At 39.6% G+C, this 19,419-nt stretch overlaps 2 protein-coding genes across 2 annotated transcripts; one reads left to right on the forward strand and one right to left on the reverse strand.

Moving 5' to 3' along the window:
* Positions 1–3,242: 3,242 nt before the first annotated feature.
* cd44a (CD44 molecule (IN blood group) a) lies at positions 3,243–7,645 on the forward strand. The gene is made up of 5 exons (XM_084347794.1): positions 3,243–3,414; positions 5,182–5,901; positions 6,001–6,045; positions 6,147–6,225; positions 6,311–7,645. Exons 1-5 carry the CDS (start codon positions 3,348–3,350, stop codon positions 6,486–6,488), a joined length of 1,089 nt encoding a protein of 362 aa, XP_084203920.1. The 5' UTR covers positions 3,243–3,347; the 3' UTR covers positions 6,489–7,645.
* A 1,900-nt stretch (positions 7,646–9,545) lies between these two features.
* slc1a2a (solute carrier family 1 member 2a) lies at positions 9,546–17,941 on the reverse strand (the record flags this gene model as incomplete). The annotated part of the gene is made up of 9 exons (XM_084352662.1): positions 9,546–9,617; positions 10,730–10,940; positions 11,962–12,096; positions 12,601–12,795; positions 13,532–13,765; positions 13,933–14,059; positions 14,731–15,186; positions 16,753–16,905; positions 17,812–17,941. 9 exons carry the CDS (start codon positions 17,939–17,941, stop codon positions 9,546–9,548), a joined length of 1,713 nt encoding a protein of 570 aa, XP_084208788.1.
* Positions 17,942–19,419: the final 1,478 nt, after the last annotated feature.

Here is a 19,419-nt window from a genome sequence, read left to right on the forward strand (position 1 = left end):
ATTGGATCATCATCAGGCAAACAATACTGTTTTTCCTCACCCAAAGCACATTGAGCACAGCTATTATGTGTTGTTATGAATCAGATGCAGAAATGTGTCGGCTTAAGAGTATATTTGTCCATGTGGAATAGAGGAGATAAAGGTTAGGATTAGTTTCTTTAGATTATTCATGTTGCTAATAGATGTTTGAGCTGCGGTGCACAGGTCGCCGGACTCGGCTGCTTTGGGATCTTGGAGTCGGGAACAATGGTAAGTTTCATGAAACATGAGATAACAGCGGGTTGGATGGAGGCAGTCTTTTACAGCGGCTGCTAATTGGCCTGCACATGCCCAGTGGAGTTGCCCTTGAAAGACCCTGTGTTCTGCTCCCTTGCAAGTGTTTATCCATTCATACATTTGATTGTAGATGAACATAGAGAAAATCTTGTGCTATGGAACAGAAATGGATGTGTTTTTCAGCTACTCGAGAAAGAATTATGACCACTGCAATTTTCCTCAAATGTAAGACGTTTGGCCTGTAGCGCTTGTGTTCAGTCAATGTTTTTTTTAAATTCAGACTCTTCCACTTTTTAAGACTTAAATGCACTTGGATTTTTGAAGAAAAACCTCACAGCAACAGGGGCCAAATGTTCACGGTTTTGTATTGAGGGCTCTCTTTTGAAAAATGAAAAATGTTCAACCAAAGTGAAATATTGCTCCCAGTCCAGATATCTTAAAATGCAAAGTAAAATCTCACCCCAAATTGAGAACTTCATGAGTCATGATTGATTAAGCTGAGAAGCCGCTGAAGTTTGCAGGGTGATGAAACACACTGCCAGTGAGCTTTCATCGTTACATCTCAGCCTTTCCTCAAACTACTGATGTTATTTTACTGCTCCAAAATCATCATCACATTTCAGCAAAAAATGCATGTTTAGCTCTTACCCAAGTATTCTATCAGGACTTATAATGTTCGACCTGTTGAACCTACATTGAGATAACTTGACTAAAAAACTCTGACATACTTTTCCATCACTTTCCCACAATGTAATGTGTCGACCCACATCTGTTACCTATAGTGACTAAACAATCACGCCATGCGAATAATTTGAATAATGAATCATTAGTGTCTAGCCAGGGAAAGCTTACTTTTACATGTGAATGCACCACTTGTGCTTGAGCCTTAAGGGTTATTCCTGTTCAGCATCATTGCTAATGTATTGCAAAATTCCAGCAGTTACAGAAATTAACTTTTGTCTGGGTGTGGAGTGCAAGACTGGACAAGTGTGCACCCACACATGCTGAGTAATTCATGACGACTGTCGCGGATTGAGGATCGTGCCAGATCGCCTGAGGCTCGGTAGTGACGCATCAGTTTCCGTCACATACCAACGAATCACAACAGTCATTGCAAACAGTACGCACTGCCTACAGGGATGTGATGCTGAGCTGATTTTGTGGCAAAATCCGTCTGGTCAGGTCTAAAATTCAGTGCGAAAATTTTGAAACTAGCCCAAAAAGTAAAGATTCTTGTTGTGTTGAGACGCGTCTCCTGTGACGTGTGACTGGTGGAAAATAGAATGAGAGAGAGTAGTGATAAGAAAGGGAGTGTTGTTTCATGTGTATCCAGAAACCACACATATTTTATCCTGTCTCTTAAAGAAATGTTGAGCTGCTTCCAACAATGTTCCCAACTGTCAGGTTGGTTACTCACAATGATCCACAGAACTTGTTGTGAGCCGTTTCATGTAGAGACTTCTTTCTTTCTATCTAAATGACGAGCATCCTTGTACTGACTGTCATTTTCATTTTTATTTTTATTTTTTTTACATATTTATATTTTCTTTCTCTTATCTATATCCTTTTTAGTATTTTTAAGTCTACTTGTTTAATGTCCCTTGTACTTATTGTATGTCTGTCTACCTGCTACTGTCACAAGTGAATTTCCCCGATGTGGGATGAATAAAAGTCTAAAGTCTAGGTCAGGTGTATCTATGTATGTATGTATATTCTTTCCAATATACACGAGCTTATTGCCTATACAAAGATGAATATTACATGTATACACATTTTTCATTTGTTATTGTCACCAATTGCCACCAGTTATGGCCATTCTTGACCTCAAAAATAGGGAGGATTTTGAAACCAAAGCAGGGCTCTGGGGGTCATACACATGAAAAATGTGAGATTCATGGACTGTTTCCTGTTTTCTGGTGGCATCATAAGTAAAATGCAAGTTTTCATGTCAAATAATTTTAACTCTTAATTTTCAGAAAACAATGCCCTCTACCGTATACTCGCATAAATCGGTGGCGTCAAGTAATTTTTACTTTTCATTAATTTATTATTTGTTTCCCCTGCTCCTCTGCCCTATTTATCGGCAGAAAGAAAAATCTGATTTTACAGCCACTCTCTTTAAACTTTCCACAACAGTGGGAAATCTTCTCTGCAGGGTGTCTGAAGTTTGTTTAAATACTCCTTGTCCTCTCCATTTCTCAGTCCATCTCTCACTCATTGAGGAGGACGAGGCGCAACAGTACAGCAGACAACATTACTACATAGACTACATGACCAAAAGGGGAAAAAGTGTAAAAAAATTGACCCTGGGAAGAAACCAGGACAGGGCACTCGCTGGAAAATCAGCAGTGTTGACAAGTATGGTTTTGCCTACTAGATGTTAACCAGTCGGTCACTGCTGTATCACGAATGTATTACAGGGTGTTCGTTGCTCAGGAGGTAGAGTGTGTTGTTCAATAATCAGCGTGTCTGTGGTTGATGCATGTCTAGGGCTGCATCTCACAGTATCCTTGGGCAAATTAAACCCCAGATCGCTCCCACTAGCTGTCCCACTGATGTGAAATATATCCAAGGAAAATGGATAAAGTGGCTTTTCTGATGCTTATTCGTATATTTTTTTGCCCCATGACTGCTGTTTATGTTTCATTTAATGTTGAATTACATGGAAGTGAAGGGGCTGATGACATCTTTCAGCCACATTTCGTAAGAAACTGATGCTATCTTCTTCCACCAAAAAGTCTGAAAACCACTCAACTTCCTGCAAAACCTGATTTTTCATTTTTTTTCCACTAGTGGCGTGTGTGCTGTGTCTGAGGAAGAGGGGGAGAGGGACCGTGAGAAAGTGTGTGAGAAGAGGAAGAGGGTGTGTTTACAGGTGTGCCAGCCCTCTTGTGTGTGTTTGTGTGTCACCAGCCATTGTTATACTAATGCAACACCTACCTGCTGTGAATAAAAGGCGACGACATGATTCATTTGCTTCAAATTATTGGTCCAGCGCGCCAAATAGTTCCGGCTCCCCAGCACTTAACTACTTCAAGTCTTTGGTTACTTCACAAGTTTCCAGTACAAAGATGAGGAATCTTCTTTTTGGGGTTATTCTTGGACTTTTCGCTGTTGTCCACTCAACACCTCTAACTAGTAAGTGAAAGTCTTTTTACTTATTTTATCTGTTTTCCAGTTTTTTCCTTCTTAACCAACACTTTCAATTTGCTCTGAGTATCTGTATGACGGTATTAGCCATGTGATGTCTTTATTAAACTGCCAAAATCCTGTTAGATTTTTTCTACTTTTACCCTTATGTAAGATATTCACTGGTGGTCAATTCAATTCTTCATCAAAATGATATTCTTCCACCTCAGGACTCACAAGGCCATAGTCATTGTTTTTTGCAGTCCGACAAATACAGTAATTCTTCTACTCAGACCTCTGAAATTTCAATAATTCCCATGGTGTCCCTTTTCTTACCCTGTGAGTCAGCACTTCCCTCACCGCCACCTAAGATGCTCTTTATGTTTCAGGTCTAACTCTTTCTGTCGGAATGCCAGAGTAGTATTTCATTGCCGGTGTGCATGGTTTCACTGGCGTCTCCAGATTACACACAGAGATCATTGTAAAATGTCCCGAGCTGCTCCAGGAGGTGCATTAATGCGTATGTCTAGAGTAAGGTGAAACCGAAGACCAGCTAAGAGCTGTTTCACAAGTTTGGGCAACCGGTAACTTCATAGGGAACAGCGGAGCTGAACATGACTGGGCAGAAAAGGAAAGTGGAGATGTGTGATTTGATTCTTAGGCCTTTCTAATTATTTTTCATTTAGCTTTTTTAACCCTTTTCTGACATTTTTGTTTGTTTGGTCATCCTATTCACAGAGGTTAAAGTACTTGTACTGCTGAAAAATGGGGATTTTATTTTATTGAGGATTAGCCTGTTTAAAAACTTTGTATAGAGTCAGCTTAGGTCAGTGGTTTCCAATCTAAGGCCCAGGTCCCTCCAAAAGGTCACAAGATAAATCTGAGGAGTCATGAGGTGATTAATTGGATATGAAGAACTCATTTTTACTCATGTTTTGACTATCCTTTAATCTTTGCTTCTTTAAAAATGAAATATTCATATTTTCTTTTCTCTTCGGACACCGAACACTGATTCTAATGAGACCGTCTGAGAAGTTTAAAAATGATTCGCTCTTTGGTGGAACTGTCAACAACTTATATACATCTGAAATCATAGACTGCACTTTTTGTAGGTTGGAAAAAACTTGTTTATCAATTATTTTTCAAATGTAAAATACATTATATTTTGAAAAGTAAGCAGTTGCTTCAACTGTCAGGTTAATACAATTGAGGAAATGACATGATGAAGTACAAGGACCTCGAAACTGTACTTAATTACAGTACTTGAGCACATGCCAAAGAAGAATCAACACTATCAAGCTAGTAATATATGATGATGCAGGGACTGGGAGAAGAATACTTTCCAATGAGCAAAAAACAATGAATACTTATATTGCATTGATGCATTAATTCTAGTGTGAAGCACATTGCCTATTTTGTCCTTCCTCCTGATAAGGGCTTCCTTCCAACTAAAACAGTCATGGTTTACTCTGTTGCACTGGGCGAGTCAAAAGTGTGGTATGCTCTTGTTTGAACTGATACTTTGATGAGGCTGCCTCTCTTTTGTTGACCCACTCATAGATGATTAGTCACCCCTGTTAATCATTACTGTTTCTCACCACGCCTCATCAACCGCAACGCAAGTTTATACAAGAATTTGGGGGAAAGCACATAAGCCCTCTGTGATATTTAGTAATACAGCATCAAAGCTTGGTAACTTTCCTTTCTGCTCATGTCAGGGCTGGTTGGTAAACACTTAAGGTGACCTGTGGATTTTTCCATCTCTCTTTGTCCTAGCTGCGATCCAGGATGATGTTTACCGAGAGGCCGTGACAGACGGATACCTCGTCGATCATGCTTTTGAAGCTTCCCTCACAACTGAGTCACCCAAAAGTAACGCAACCGTTCCAGCATCCCAGCAGCCGTCCTCTGAGTCTAAAGACGGTGGCTTGATGGAGGGCAGTGGGGACACCGATGACAACTCCATGTTCCCCCGGGATGAAGGTGACTCCAACTCAGAATCCTCTACCACTGAAAGCCCTCAGTCTGGCTTTACCTCCTCGTCAGAGCCAAATGAAGCCATGACCAAAGAGAGTGGCCTGATGGAGGGCAGTGGGGACACCGATGACAACTCCATGTTCCCCTGGTCTGAAGGTGACTCCAACTCAGAATCTTCTACCACTGAAAGCCTTCAGTCTGGGTTCACCTCTTCATCAGTGCCAAATGAAGCCATGCCTACAGAGAGTAACCAGATGGAGGGCAGTACTGATGAAGACGAGTCCTTAACCTCCACAGTGTCCCCTCAGTCTGAAGACCAGTTAAGCGTCACCCCAGACAACATCTCTGTCGCTCAAACTACTGACCCCGCTGTCTCCACCACTGACATCCTGGATTCTGGTTCTGGTTTTGGTTCTGTTGACACCAGTACTGCAGCATCAACCACCACAGTTACTACTGAAAATGCTCCACGAGACATTATAGAAGGAGAAATCATTCAATCAAAAGCAATAATGGACGGTGAGGGTTCAATCCAAACTGCTGAATAATGGTTAATATCCTATACCTGCCCTTATGATTATTACATTGTCTATAATATGTATTGCTATTTTCTGGCAGGAGCTGCCCAGCCTCTCTCACCCAACAAGCCAGAAGGAACACCAGGTGAGCCTAGAAAAAAAATGCATGTAATACATCAGATGTTTGCATGATTGAACTCTGGCTTAAGACAGTTCATCTTATTAACTACCCCCTCATATCTCCAGGCTGGATCATCATCGTTGGCTTTATTGTCGGTCTTGCAGCACTGGTAATGCTCTTTGTTGCCATCGCCACCAGAGACAAGTGAGTATCAGAAATACAGAGCCATATTTTTGACTACAACTATTATGATTATTGGATTTAATTCTCATTGTTCCTCATTTCGCAGGTGGAATGCACCAAGGCAGGCATACCAGGTGGAGCCCCAGACTAACTCCTCAAACCAGCAGAGGGGGCTAGAGATGGAGACATTCCTGCACAAAGAAAAGCCCAGGGAGAATGGAAAGGCTGCAGAGTACACAGTCATTCCCCTGGATGAGCTTCCAGGCGATTATTCATCACACTGAAATTCAGAGACTGACCATGTGGAGGCTTGAGACTCATCACTGAACCACAAGAGTGCATTTGAAGCGGATGAATTTGATCAGTGGAACAAAAGTGTCGGTTCTGGTGAGCGTTTCTGTGGACTTTCACAGTGCTGGGCCCGGTCTGAATCAGAATCATGGTCGGGTTTTTCCCTATGACTTTCAAAAACTCTTTTCATAGCTTAAATTTGAAACTACAGCACTATTTTGGTTGTTGTATTTATTGCAATATCAACTCTGTTAAACACAACTGTGGTCGGGTGAAAAAAATGCCATTTATTTCAAGCAAAGCTGAAAAGTCTTTACAGTGTTTTTATTTCCTGTTTTCCATTGTAAATAATGTATTGGTGAAAATATCTCTTAAGTGTTTTGTTATAATGTTATTTGAAATCTCTTAATATTATTGAGGACTGTGTTGTGGATTGTAACTTATATTAAGATGCTCTGGTTCCCCTGTATTTACTGTGGAAGCTCTATACTAAAAAGCCCACTAAACTCATTATCTTCTCTCGACAACCTACACGGCACTTCAGCTGTTGCAACAAGCACTTATGGAGCGTTAATATGCTGTATCACACCCACCCTCCTCTGAGAAATAAACACAACGGCAGCTCATCAATAAACATTTATTTGTTTCAGTTCATATTTACACACAAGTATTAAAACATTTACACACTTTCAGTCCATTTGCCTGACAAATATTATATTTGTGCACTGTTCTACTTTATTTAGTACGAGTGCATTCAATCCTGCTTGGGTTTAGTCAAGTCAAAGTCAAAAGAAGTTTTGCATTGCAATGAAAGTCAGACACGAGGAAACTGTTGAACACATTCTTGGACCAAGATGTGCACAGAATCAAAAAGATAGATAGAAAATATACATTTTAGTACCTAAAGATTGTACAATTTTACATGTTCATAGAAAACACTTGCTACACTCGGCCAGTTGACTAAGACATAAACTTTTATACATCAAGGCCCAATAACAAATGGAATAGATGGAGAATGGATGTAATGGATTAACAGATAATGGATTTTTGAAATAAATCAGGGTGTGCTGATGATTACTGAGGAAGACTCTCTTCCATTTTTGGAGGAAGGCAGTGCTTGCGCCAAAAAACTTGATGGCTTGTCAAGGTCTCAAAACATGCAGACATACTGTAGCTGCCAACACCAGTATTCCACACACACACTCGCAAAGTTGCCTTAGCGTGCACATAACCCTTAATAATATTTTCACTCTTTATAAAAGTGAAAAATATTAGGCTTTCTCGCCAGACGACCATTTGGAGCTCAGTAGTGTCTCTTAAAAACGGATAAATTGATTGCATTGTTTGCAAATAAACAAGCTTACTGTAAGTTCACAACCTATTGTAACAACTACAGTCGTGGCCCATAACAGGAATATCAACATTGTACTAGCATTGTTACATAAATATAGTTATAGTCTTTATAGAAACCTTTAGCATAGCAAAAACCCTTCTGATAGATTACATAAAATGTCTATACATTTGATTTATACACTTTATCTAAAGAGAGTATATACACAAAGTGCAAGGAGGCACTTTAAACATGAATATATAAGCTGTTGCTTATATGAAAAGAGAAATAAATCATCTAGGTTTGAAAAGAGTTGCTACACAGAGTTAAACTCAAAGACATACACATTCAGCCAACATCCAATGACCTTGTTGTTACGGCTTCAGATTTATGCGAGTGCTGGAGGCAGAATTTAGTGTGCACTTGCTAAACAGACATGACCATAGCTAATTAACTCTATTTGCAATTATCATAAGCTTATTATTTATATTCAGAATCTGCTGTGTAAAAACTGTAAAATGTAAGTATTGGTGAGGAAGGCCCAGCCGTCCTTTGCTCTGAGTGTAGTAAAGCTGGAAGGTGGAGAAACTTCACTTCTTCTACTAAAATGTCAGTCTTTTATCCAAAAAATGTGTTTAGTCATCACACTGACTGCACTCTGCAGTTGACATCGTCAAGGCAAGGTTGCAATATAGCAAAGAAATAAACAAATAAAACACAGAGCAGTGCGCTGTCCTGCTGAGAGAGACACCACCTCCTATATCTCTGGTTGAACCTCAGAGCAGAAACTCAGTGCTTCACTCATAAAGAACATACACAAACATAGAAAAATAAATAAATAATTAACGGGAGAGCACCCTTCACGTACTCTATGTTCTGCTTTACGGCTCTCTGCAACACATCCTGTACTGTTTGTTGCCACATTTAGAGGGCACATGCTCCCCTCTTATGGTCTATAAGTCCTAAGCTTTGCTTCTTAGGCTTGACCATGTGTGCGACATCAGGGTGTAATCCCTTAAGTCAAACAGTCAAAGGTAATGCAGTGTTTAAGTATCCTGCAGTTACGTCATAATGCCACATGAAGTACTGTTTCAATCAGTTAATTTCCTCCTTTTAAGAACCCAGTTTGTTTGTTTTTTGTAACCTTTGGTGCGTTTAAAAGAAAGACAGAGCGTGTCAGAAAGCACAAATACACAAAATCCATAGTGATAGTGACTACCATTCAATAATATCTTAATTGTTTCACACCAACTTTTACATTATATCTCACTTGGTCCCTGTATTAAATTTAACTGGCAAGGCCATCATCCAAACCATCATCTCTCTGCTCTTTAAACTACAAAGAAAATGCGTCAGTACAAAAGAAGAATGAGATGTTGCACAAGGTCGAAGAATTCATTCATTGACAGAACAGGAAGCTTGCGGCAGCACCGAGTAAGGCCCTGAGTGTTGTCAACCACGTGATTATTTCTTCTGTACAAAGTGCCGGAAACGCACCAGTTCATTAGTGCAAATGCAAGATCATACATGTTGGTGAGTCATCTGTCGTTTGCACCGACTGGCCGACTGTTTGTTGTTGCGGTATGGTTGAGTCTGCTAACTTTTTTTTTCTTTGTGAATGTGATTTTTTTTTTTTTTTTGTTGTGTTTGCATAGTCGTGTCTGCAGAAAGTAAAAGCTGTCGGAACTCAGGATAAGGCGCAGCAGCATCTGGATCTGCTTTACTCGCATTTCCATGGTCCCTCCTCAACAAAAGAGAACTCTGCAGTCTTGCCATTTTTGCCCATGGTGACCTGTAAGCAATTACCAAGAACATCTGACTATGGGGCCAAGGCACCATCATTTTACACACCATCAACAGTTGGGAGCAGAGAAGCCACTGATTGATTACTATCAGGCCTTTGACCATGGGGTGGAGGTAATGTGTGAATCCCCAACATTGAAACACTTCATCTCATACACTGATACAATAACACAGTGATGTTGTTTACACCTCAGTGTGGCTTGTCAGTTACAAGAGGATATGAAAACAAGGAGAGTAATACTTTTTCAGTGTGTTGGCCATGTATTTTATGGATTCTCTGCCCAACCGAATTACAATGCTGAAATAATCAGAATGCAACTTTGTCATCAGACACAAAGTTGCATCATACAGACAATAAAATACCAACAAAATGACTCTACTGATAACAACAGTTTTGCTCCCTGTTTGTTTGGAAAGCTAGCTACTATTGCTAGCTACTACTATAACATTGATAGGAAAGGATCTTTGTTAGGCATTTCATGAATGTATGCGTAACTTTGGATGAAACATGGTGAAACAGCAGTCTTTATGTATACCACTGGCTATGAAAACAAAAGATGGCCAATGATTAGAAACTGTAATTTGGTCTGGGCTGCCACAAATACATGTCCAATTAAGTAGACAAAAGAAAAAGAAAACAGTTTCTTAATGTAATCAATAGATATCACAACAGAATACAACTCAAATATAATTGTGTACAAGACAGTGCATTAGAGGTGGTTGATGCTTAAAAAGAAACACTTTCATTTAGATTTTATGAGAGTAAGACAGAGTTTTTGAGAATGATAAAAAAAAAAAGTTATAATGTAAAAAAGAACAAACTTTGCTTTTGATGAAACTGGTATCACAAAAACTGCTTTTTCATACGCTTAACAGGTGAAAAAAATAAATATAGAAATATTTATTCAGCTTTTTCACCCCTTTAAAAAAAAACACATTTTCTTCAATGAAATGTGACAATTACTATTCACATAGACACAAATACACCGACATGAGAAGCCACATGGAAAAGAAACACGAGCACAGAAAGACGAACACAGACACAGAGCTGGGGAGGAGTCTCTACATACAAGTCTCTATGTCCGTTAACGTGAAATGTACCTTGCAGTCGTCTATCAAGATTGAGTTGTGGTGAGCGTATACATTCTGGTTGGTGTTATTTTCAAAGAAGGACTGATTCCTTGCCACCTCAAAGTCCTCCATGCGGGTCTGCTGAGAGTCGAAGGAGTCGAGCTCATGTTTGGAAAGGTGGTACACGATACCTGCTCCATAGGAGTCCCCGACCACGTTAACTGATGTGCGGAAACGATCCCTGCATGTTGAAGAGGAGAGTGGCAGGAAAGATACAGGAAAAATAATTAGAGAAAAACAAAAGGCAAGGAAAAGTGTGTTGGATAGAATTTTACTGCTATTCAGCCAAGAAGATGTAGCTCAGGGCACAAAAAGAGGATTACTATGCTATGTTATGTTAATATAAAGGTTAATTAATTTCAGATGGATAAAAGCATTTCCACCTTTCATATGTACCATTTAGCCCAAGGGTTAACACGACCACAAGCAGCGTATGTCCTGGCTGAGTAATATCAGCATTGTCGCCGACAGAGAAGGAAAGTCTCAACCCCTTTTTGTCTTTTTGCAAATGGATTATGTTCTATAGTTATGTTAATTCTGTTCCTGAATTAACACAGAGATGTCAGTGAGTCAGCGAGTGGGAACATGGAGTAGAACTCTCCATTTATAGAAGAATTATCGAAAAAGCCTGACTGCCAGAGATGTTTACACCCGCAAAACATATGCTAGCGAACTCCTTGTATAATGAGACACACTGGTAAACACCTGTACATTCTGCACAAGTCAAGCATCTGTTTTGATGATATTTTGACCAGTATAATTTGGTGTAGCTCCACAGTGTAATTGTGTACGAAAAAAAACCTACTGAAAGTTGTCAGACCATGGAAAAACAGGCAATTAAATACATATATGTTTCTTTAAAATGTCAAAGGATGTTAACATGTAAAAGAAAACAGGCTTTTGGGTTGACTTTTAATCCCACAGAAATCATTAAGATCTTAAAGTAAAAGAAAGCTGTTACTGTTCAACCAGGCAGTTAAGTTGTGTGCAGCTATAAGGTGAAAAGAGTGCGATTGGCTGGTCCCGTGGATTATTGTTATTAAATTAAAAAAACACAGTGAGCATGTCATGTTTTGTTGAGATGATCGTACAGTCTAAAGGAGGAAAATACGGGTTTTGTCAGACAAAAACCAGAGCAATATAAAAGCCCTTGCACGGTGCTGGAATGTAACTAACAGTATTTGTATCTATGTTGAACTTACAGCAGCCAGTCGACAGCGACCAGGAGGCTGATGTCCTGAGTGGGCAGCCCCACCGCCGTGAGGATCAGAAGCATGGTCACAAGTCCAGCACTGGGGATACTGGCTGCTCCCACACTGGCAAGGGTGGCTGTCATACTAAACAGGAGACAAGTTTCACAAACAAAAGGCCTTGAGGCTACAAAAAACCACTGACCTGTACACTTTCAACATTCAGTCACTGTATCTCTGATAAAAATGGAATGACGACAGTTTAAGTATTTGAAATCACTGATCGATCAAACTACAAGATGTGTGAGGCTACAGTCCCTCACTGCAATCAAACTGATAGTGTGAGAAAATGTTTGAAGAAGAAAAAGAACATGATTTAATGTGACATGTTTCCACGTGTGAAAAAAACAATCACTTTTGTAAATGTCCAGCTTACTTGCGACATTGTTTTCTTATCACATTTAGAAAAATGAGTTCACATGTGAAATAGACATCACTTGTGAAATGTATATGCGCATGTTAAATTGTGATTTTCACATGTAAAAATATCACATATGACATTTTCACAAGGGAGCAGAATGAGGCTCATTTATTACCAAAATGTTACCTTTTCAAATGTGTTGTCATATCTTTCTGTCACCACACTCTTACCTGACAGTAATAATCTGGCCCCAGTCGAGCGCGATCCCGTTCATCTGAGCAATGAAAATGGCGGCAACAGCCTCGTAAAGCGCCGTGCCGTCCATGTTGATGGTGGCACCGACTGGGAGGACGAAACGCGTTACTCTCTTGTCGATGCCCAGGTTCTCCTCCAAGCATCGGAAGGTGACGGGCAAGGTACCAGCACTGCGGAGAAAAAAGAAAGAAAACAGGAAGAAATACGTTATTATCCATGTCACATAAAGCATGCAGAAAGGTTTAGTTTCTATTCACCCAGTTTTTTACTAAAAACTTACAGAAACAAATAACTCGACAACAAATTATAGACTGTCTGCGGAGAATTAATTTGACTGAGTGACACTTGATGTTGCAACAGTTTTCAAACTTAATTGCATGATTTTTCTTTGCATATTAAAATAAATCCACTCTCAACTATGGTGATTTATTAACTGTTAATTTGTTACATAAAACAGACTCACGTAGGCGAAGACTTTCATGACTTTAACTTCACAAAAGAAAGTTATACTAGTTTGAATTCACTTGGTGGGTGAATCGTGGAGAAAACAAAAGTTGCATCTCAGCAGTAGTTTGTATGTTTTGTTTGATTATTAATAAGCATTCTTCCTCAAGTTCAGGCCAGAACATTTGAGGTCACCTTAGGAGGGAAGAGCGCATCTACATCATTAATAAAACATCAAGTATAGGAGAGATATCCCACGCCGATTCAAAGTGAGAAACCATACTAACTGGCAAAGACTTCTTCATAAAGGATGAAAAAGGGGATTCGGAGTATTCACAAAAACATGCAGCACGTTGGGGAGGAAACCTAATTTAGAGACAGTCCTACTGTGCTCACCGGGGTCAGAGAGTCTGAACCTTAAATTATGAAACAGGAAGGACGGCGGGCAGAAATCCCTCATACCTGGATGCTGTTCCAAGAGCCGTGACCCAAGCTTGGAAGATTCCCATGAAGAACTTGAATGGGTTTTCTTTAACTATCACAAAATATATCAGCGGAAGGAAGATGCCTCCGTGGATGATGAGACCCACTATCACAGTGACCATATACATCCCCAGCTGCCTCGCCACCACCTCCAAGTCATTAATGGAGATGATCTTTCCACAGATGAGGCAGGCAATACCAACAGGGGAGTACCTGAAGATAGACACAGGATATGTTCGTGATCAGGTTACAGTAAGTGTTTGACATGTTGCTGCAGGTGTATTGTTAATAAGTTAGCTGTTGAGCTCAGCTGGCAAAAACCAGGTGGTTTGGCAGTGTCACTGAATGTGAAGTGATGCCTGTAGTGGAGAAGCACTTACCACATAATTGCGCCAACGAGCTTCATGATTATCTCATTCAGGACGTTGAAAAACTCCAACATCAGTTTGGCCTTTTCTCCCATTTTCCCCATAATGACTCCAAAAGCGACAAAGAATCCAATCAAACCTGTATGACACAGAATATGTTCATGTTAATCAGTCTTGGACAAGACCCGGAAAACCACTATTGTCCTTTCTTTCTTTCTTTTTTTCTTTTTTTTTTAACAGATATATCTATATTGCCTTACATGATGTCCAATATGTGCCAATATAATTCTTTAAAGATAATATTGCAGATAAAGATGCTTGAGGTAAACTATCATTAAGTTCCAAGTGAAGTATTTTGACGATATTGATGATAAAATGGGACTTTTAAATTCAGTGTTATCTCCGCTGAGGAGGTTCGGCCTTTAATTCTGTTCTTTTGTTTTTATATCAGCAGAATATCTCAATAAATGAGAATCAGCTTTGGTGGGCGGTTCAACCATCGAGGAATAAGTGATTCATTTTGGTGCAGAATTAAAAAAACAAAAACATTTTCCAAGGAAATACTGAGCTTTCTTGACTTTAAAACAGTTGGCACATGCATCCCATGAGTGTCTGTCACTACATATATACTGATGCCAAAGCAGAGATTTTCTTTTATTAAATCTGTTTGCTCAGCATAGCGGGCGGTATGTGTCATCGGAGTGTTTTCTATTCATTATGTAACAGAATATAAGAAAATAACTCTTGTTTCTTTTACTGATACTTCTTCTTGGTTTTGCAGTGGGTGTGTTTCCAAACTTCTTCACCTACCCAGGACATTCATCCCACTCTTGAACTGAAGCGACCTTTTGACTGTGAACTGCGGAGGTGCCTTGGTTCTATTAGTGGGCACTTGTACTTTGGTGATGACTGTCTGGATCTGGACAAGAAGCAAAGAAAAGAACAAACAGTTGGGGCGACTGACATATGAATCAGATATCTTGTGGTGGGTGAAAACCATCTGTGGGACTCCTACCTGCTGAAAGCACGCCTGCACCAAGTTCTCTGGGAAGAGGTTTCGGATGAGATCGAAGAAAGCATCCACGCTGGACACCTCGTCGTTCTTCTTTCCCTGTCCGAGATTGGCCTTCAGCTTTGGGTTGCCGGGATGGATGAGCAGCACCAGGACCACCCCCAGGATGGCTGCGATCACCGTCGTTGACATGTAGTACACCATGGCCCTGGTGCCTAAGCGGCCACTGGATTTGGCATCCAAACCGGCAAGTCCTGTTGGCATAGTATGTTTGACAGGAAACTAAAGTAAGTGTCCATTAATAAGAAGATAGTTTGAAATACTTATTACAGTATTGCATGTATCCGACTGTAGGAACTCATCAGCCTCATCTTTCAGATAATGTCAAAATTGGATTTGAGATTTTGTATGCATACAGTAGTCTGACCTCTTCTCCAGGCGGTTATGAAAGAACTCTGAATAAAACATCACATTTAAGTTGAAATGTCCCTCCAGTCACACCAGCTTGCAGCGTTTGAACTGTAAAGCCTCCACACATTAGGCTATTTAGACAAGAAGTGCTGGTGTTGTGATTGGGACTGTTTTGTCTGTGTATGTTTGGGAAAACAAATTCTGTGCCCCGGAAATTTCATATGAGTTGCTTCCAAAGTGAGATGACTCACTTAATTACACATTATACTTAGCTAGACAATGGGACTTTTTGAATTCAGTTTTTAATTATCCAGTCTGACAGCAAGTGGATGTAACTCTGCTTATCTGTTGTGGAGGGACTAGATGTCTTGAATTCCAGAATAGCACATGATGAATAACAGCGGTCTTCAACACGTGGATTGGTTACCGTGGGTAACGGAGTTGCTGGAAGTATTTGTGCAACTTTTTTATTTGTACTACTTACTTCTTTACTTGTGGAGAGGCAATATTGTAAATGTGTCTGTACACTGTGCTATAGACAGTACATCCAATATCACATATGTAGGTGATTATTATGATCACATTAACTGGAAAACTGGACTTTTGAGCATGATTTAGTATTATCTCAGGTTATTATGTTGTTATGTTATGTTGTTGTTATTGCAAAGTTGCAACTGATCAAATCCAATTGTTAATTAATACTGCATAGTTAATCTATTGGCATGATTTGGATGGCCAATATAAAGTTGCAACTGATGGGAATAAACAATATTTGGGAGGGGGGCCTCTTTAAGGCCCTCCTCCCAAATACACAGTCTCCTCTGACTGGTCAGCTCACACACGCCTGAGCCAGCACCGCTACCAACAACGGAGCAGCTTTGCTAAATCAAGTCTTACATGCCAAACTAGCAGTGAGGCATAAATTCTGCAAATGTATTTACCTTTAACATTATACAGATGAGACCGAGACTGATATTTGCACCCATAATTGTAATACGCACAGGTGGCATGCAGTAATTAAATAAAAGAATATAAAAATATATAAATAGAATTGCACCAAGACCTGGATTTTACAGGATTACAGGCAACTTTGCATAACTATGCTTATGTACTGAATATCAGTAGATTTTGCAGTCCCAATTTTATTTTCTGAGGTTTGTGTTCTCGCGAAAAAAGTGTGAAAAAACAATAAAATGTGTTTACTGGTGCCTGTGTGCTTCCCGTCCTCCACACAGGTCTTGTTTATACACAAATAGCCTGAAAAAAAAAAAAAACCCGCCCACTCTCTTGTCTCTTCTGTTGCAGCTCAACTCCCAGAGAGCAACAAGTCGCACCATGCGACCTCATTTCAGGACAGTTGTCAGCAAATTGAGCAGAACATTTTGCAGCAGCCACTGTACCTTACCCACCTGTGACCAGACTGGAAACAACAAGAGGCAGAATGAGCATCTTCAGCATCCTCATTAGGATCTCCCCAGGGAAGGCGATGATCATAATAACATCAGGAGGGAGAGGAGATATGTGCCGCAGCAGCATTCCAGCAATGGAGCCCAGAAACACACCTGAGCCGGCGAGAGGAAAACACCAATCAAACACAAAGCCAGGTGACTCAGTCATGAGATACTAACTGTGAACAAAGTTTCTGAAAAAGAACACAACATCGGCTTTAAATAAACTCAACTTTTGCCTTTTGAGTCTAAATTAACATGATACCTCAGTCATGTTGCCATGTAGGTGTTACCTATAGATACTGTGATAATTGCGTTCATGTGTGACAGGTAAAACCTTCAACTTCACAAGGACACTTGTGTTTGTCATCTTACAGCAGCGAATAAAATAATGACACTCAGATAATCTTAATGTCTTCGCATCCAGAAAACTAGAGTAATAAATCTAGTTTACTGTCAGGTTAACAGTGAAAAGAAATAATGAAGACAAGACTTTTTCCTTGTTTAGTTTGCCTTTGGTACATTCAGATGAAATTCTAAAGTAGCATTTCACACACAGTTTTACTTTGTAATTTAAATGCAATATGACGTCAGAAACAGAACACCATGAAACTACTTCTCTTTGCTAAAATACCTGCTATTTTTACATCAAGAAAGAAGCTGTGAACCATTTTCCTATTTAAATGGTGTGTAGTGAAATGTTTTGGCTTCACGTCGGGCGGCACCAGTGACTCAGTGGTAGGCGCTGTTTGCCTCTCAGCAAGAAGTTACTGTATTTGAAAGACTGAAGTTTTCTTGTGTGGGTGGATTTTCTCCTGAAGTTCCATGTTCTTTCCACACTCGGAAGACATGCAGGTAAGGTTAATTGCCCTTACTGTAGGTATAAATGTGTTTGTCTTCTTCACTGATGGACTGACTAGCTATCCAGAGCATACTCTGCTTTTTGTCAATTGCATGCTGGGAAAGCAGAAGAAGTAAATCGATGAATTGTGGATGGAAGTAGCGGGAGCTAAAACTCACCAAGGATTGTAAGAGTAAGAACCATGTTATTCATGATTTTGTTACACAGACCACCACATGGATTCTCAGGAGTGTCCACTTTGGGCTCCAGGTGGCTCTCGGCCATCCTGACCTCCACTTGCTTCTGCATTTTGTTGGCACTGAAAGAAATAAAGAAGGAAGGATAGATGTTATTTATTATGTACTTTACTTACTTACATTTTTAGACAAGATGTTAAGCTAAGAAAAGCAGTTGAAATAAGTAAGCTGTTGCCAAAACAGCCTTTATAATTCACATTGATTAGCGGCACATCCATCTTTGTTGTGCATTGCAGCGTACATAAATGGTAATGTTTACCAATGGGAAGCCAGAGACAGATAATGTGCTTGTGATTGCAATTTCATCTCCTCCTGAGTCTTCACAGGTATGCATACGATTTCAGCAAAGCTCCCAAGCAATATATCATGGCAACAACTCTCATTTTCTGTAAATCTATACTGCTATACCAGGCTTCAAGCACTTTTCTCTGAACCACAGGGGTTCAGATCAATCAGTGTCCTATGAGGAACTAAGGATGTGGTTCAGATGTGACGACCAGCGAGAGAAGTAACTGTTGATTTGAACACGACAAAGGCAGCTCCAAAGAGGTTAGCGTAACTGCTACAGCATCATTTATATATCTGTACTGGAGAGTACTTTTTATTGAAAGAAGAGCCAAGAACATCACTGAAGGTTTTTCTCAATGGGGAGATCTTTCACTCTTTTCTCGGCTGGCTTTGCAAAGACTTGGATTTACCAACTGGCTCGGCTGGTGGTGGCGCTCTCCTACTGTTGATCTGATTGATTGAAGTTAGCTAGTGATAGACAGATGGTTCTTCTAATCACCTGCCACGTTTTTCTTGAAAGTGCCGGCCCTTTTCCCAATGTTGTAAAAATGTACCCAAAAGTCATACTTGACTAAAAGTAAAGATATTGTGTTATATAGAGTAAAGTATCACTTTACTAAATGTGAAAGCAACCCATATGAATGTTAGTTGGGTAAAAGTCTTAAAGTATCAGATAGTAAATGTACTTAAATATCAAAAGTACAAGTAAAATTAAATTATACACATATTTACATGTATGTAAATACTGTAGACTATGGGTCAGTTGATTATCGGCTTATTATATTGGATCTGATATTCATTTTTTTGTTTGTGAGAATCAAATTTATTTAAAAATGTGCTTCTTTTACTCTCATGCTGAAAAGTAACTAGTAACTGAAGATTTCAAATAAATGTGGTGGAGTAAAAAGTACAATATATGCCTCCAAACTGTAGTGAAGTGGAACTATAAAGAAGCAGCAAACGGAAATACTTAAAGCAAAGTACAAGTACCTCAAAATTGTAATTAAGTGCAGTTTTTGAATAAACAGTTTCTAATGACGACATCCAGCTGGTTCTATGTAACAAACTAGCACGTCAGCTTAATCTATACTACGCAATAAGAAAAATTCTCAATAGTGATTGAATTCACAATATTGCATGCAAGATTACCATTTTGAAAAAGCGTTCACTGTGTCATTAAGTAATTAGCAGGGCACATGCTCACATGATTCAACTCAATTAATTCTGCCTACTCTGCATTCT

The sequence above is a fragment of the Pagrus pagrus genome (genome assembly GCF_965226575.1).
Source record: "Pagrus pagrus genome assembly, chromosome: 1".
NCBI lineage: Eukaryota > Metazoa > Chordata > Actinopteri > Spariformes > Sparidae > Pagrus > Pagrus pagrus.

Bases quoted from the DNA above. Each gene is read 5' to 3' on its own strand.
- cd44a (XM_084347794.1), top strand. From the start codon at position 3,348: ATGAGGAATCTTCTTTTTGGGGTTATTCTTGGACTTTTCGCTGTTGTC. The intron at 3,415-5,181 runs GTAAGTGAAAGT...TCTTTGTCCTAG, and splicing joins CCACTCAACACCTCTAACTA to CTGCGATCCAGGATGATGTT. The intron at 6,046-6,146 runs GTGAGCCTAGAA...TCATATCTCCAG, and splicing joins CAAGCCAGAAGGAACACCAG to GCTGGATCATCATCGTTGGC.